The sequence below is a fragment of the Elephantulus edwardii genome, unplaced genomic scaffold (genome assembly GCF_000299155.1).
Source record: "Elephantulus edwardii isolate Elephantulus edwardi_28Jun2011 unplaced genomic scaffold, EleEdw1.0 scaffold00217, whole genome shotgun sequence".
NCBI lineage: Eukaryota > Metazoa > Chordata > Mammalia > Macroscelidea > Macroscelididae > Elephantulus > Elephantulus edwardii.
The window spans coordinates 2678237-2680084 of NW_006399967.1; the positions used below are offsets into that span (position 1 = coordinate 2678237).

Here is a 1848-nt window from a genome sequence, read left to right on the forward strand (position 1 = left end):
AGGTGGTGTCTGGGGTGTGAGGTGGTGTCTGGGGTGTGAGGTGGTGTCTGTGGGGGTGTATGATGGTGTCTCCATGGGAGGGTCTCTGGGTGTCTCTCGGCAGGTGAGGTTGCGTGTCTGTATGGATGGGAGGTTGTTTCTCTCCATGGGAGGGAGGCGGTGTCCCTGTAGAAGGCGTTAGGACATTCCCACGTCGGTTAGAGGTTCTCCTGTGGGGTTTTGGTCGTGTCTCTGGAGGGAGGCAGGCGACGTCCCCCTGGAACTGAGATGGTGTGGCCCTCCTTGGGACTGAGATGAGGCAGTGTCCTTCGTGGGTGATCTCCCAGGCCCCTGAGGCCCCATGCTGAGCACAGGAAGGTGGCCCTCTCAGCACACGGTCTGCCCTCAGTCTCGGAGCCTTGCTTCTGAGTCTGCAAAAGCCGCTCTGTGCGGGAGGAGACAGGGAACAGGCGGACCAGGAGCCCGGAGGTGGTTATTTATGGAACGGAGCGTAGGAGGCCCTGCGTCACCTGGAGACACAGCCTCGCCCCCGTGGTGGGCTTTTGAATGCATGACGGGGGATGCGAAAGAGCTTGGCACTTTGATGTGCTGAAGCTGTGTGACTGAGGACCAAATCGGAGATGCTTAGAACAGCGGGAGTCTGTTCTCACTGTTAGGTGGCCCAGGTCCACGGTCAGCAGATGGGCAGGGCATGCTCCCTGTGAAGATCAGGAAAGGACCCTTCCTTGTCTCCTCTGTGGGCTGCCCTGAATTCCTGGGCAGGTGGCCACCTGAGCCCTCTGCCTCCACTCCACATGTGTCCTCTGTGCTCAGATGCCCTTTTCTGACCCTGGAAGGACATTCTCACTGGGTTTGGGGTCCAGCTAACTCCTTTGGAAGGATAGGTGTGTGAGAAGGGATTGGTGGAGGGCTGGCTGGTGAATGGGTGGATGGGGAGTAGGTGGGTGGGCGATGACTCGTAGTGGCAGGTGGGTGGCCGGATAGATGGTGGACGCACCAGTGAGGAGGGGATGAACGGAGGCGGAGTTTGCTTTGTGACCTTAGAGAACTCGTTTCTGCTTCCCCTTCTCTTTCTGCTGGTGCATCTGCACCGCCTTCTCGTGCAAGCCCTCCTCCCGGGATCCGTTACCTCCCCGACGCTCTGGGCAGCTCCTGCCTGGCCCCCGGGAGATGTCACTGCTGCGGGCTCCCTGGGGCTCTGGAAGGGGAGGTCCCACATGCGGCCTGTGCACCCTCGTTGGGCACACCTCACCAGCCCTGGGAGCCCCTCGCCCCAACCTGAGTGGGTGCAGAGCGAGGAGCCGGGGGCCTCTCCCAGGCAGGCACAGAGCCAGGCTTAACGGATCACTTTTCTGACACTCTAGGTTCGTGCTGGCCGTGGGCAGTGCCGTCTTCGATGCCATGTTCAACGGGGGGATGGCTACCACGTCCACGGAGATCGAGCTGCCCGACGTGGAGCCCGCCGCCTTCCTGGCCCTTCTGAAGTGAGCCTGCCCCGTGGGGTGGGGGTGGGGGCTCTGGGAGTGGACGTTCCACGGACAGGTGCGGGGGTCCCTGCCTGTACTGCCTGCAGAGTTCACAGCTCGTGGAAGTTTCTAGAATGCACCTTTGCACTCAGGGCATGTACTGGACCCCTTTCTCTTTTGGGGTTTTAAGTTGATAGTTTGCAGTTCTGCCTACAGTTTACTCATAGAGATGCAGCCCGAGTGTTTGCATGTGTTTACAGCCGTTGTAGGTGCCCCGAGAAGGTCCCCACACTTGATGCCTGTGTGAACAGACTGAAACCCCATCTGGTCCTGCACCAGCCTCATAGGCAACTGCCGTGGTTGAGTCAATTGTTACAACCAC

General features: G+C 59.9%; 1 protein-coding gene across 1 annotated transcript in view; it reads left to right on the forward strand.

Annotated features, from left to right (window-relative positions):
* The first annotated feature begins 1368 nt into the window (after positions 1–1368).
* BTBD2 (BTB (POZ) domain containing 2) overlaps positions 1369–1848 on the forward strand; it is an 8393-nt gene continuing 7913 nt past the window's right edge. Inside the window, exon 1 of the mRNA XM_006897930.1 lies at positions 1369–1484. Within this exon, the coding sequence (XP_006897992.1) occupies positions 1402–1484 (83 nt within the window). The 5' untranslated portion in view covers positions 1369–1401. The remainder of the gene's footprint in view (positions 1485–1848) is intronic.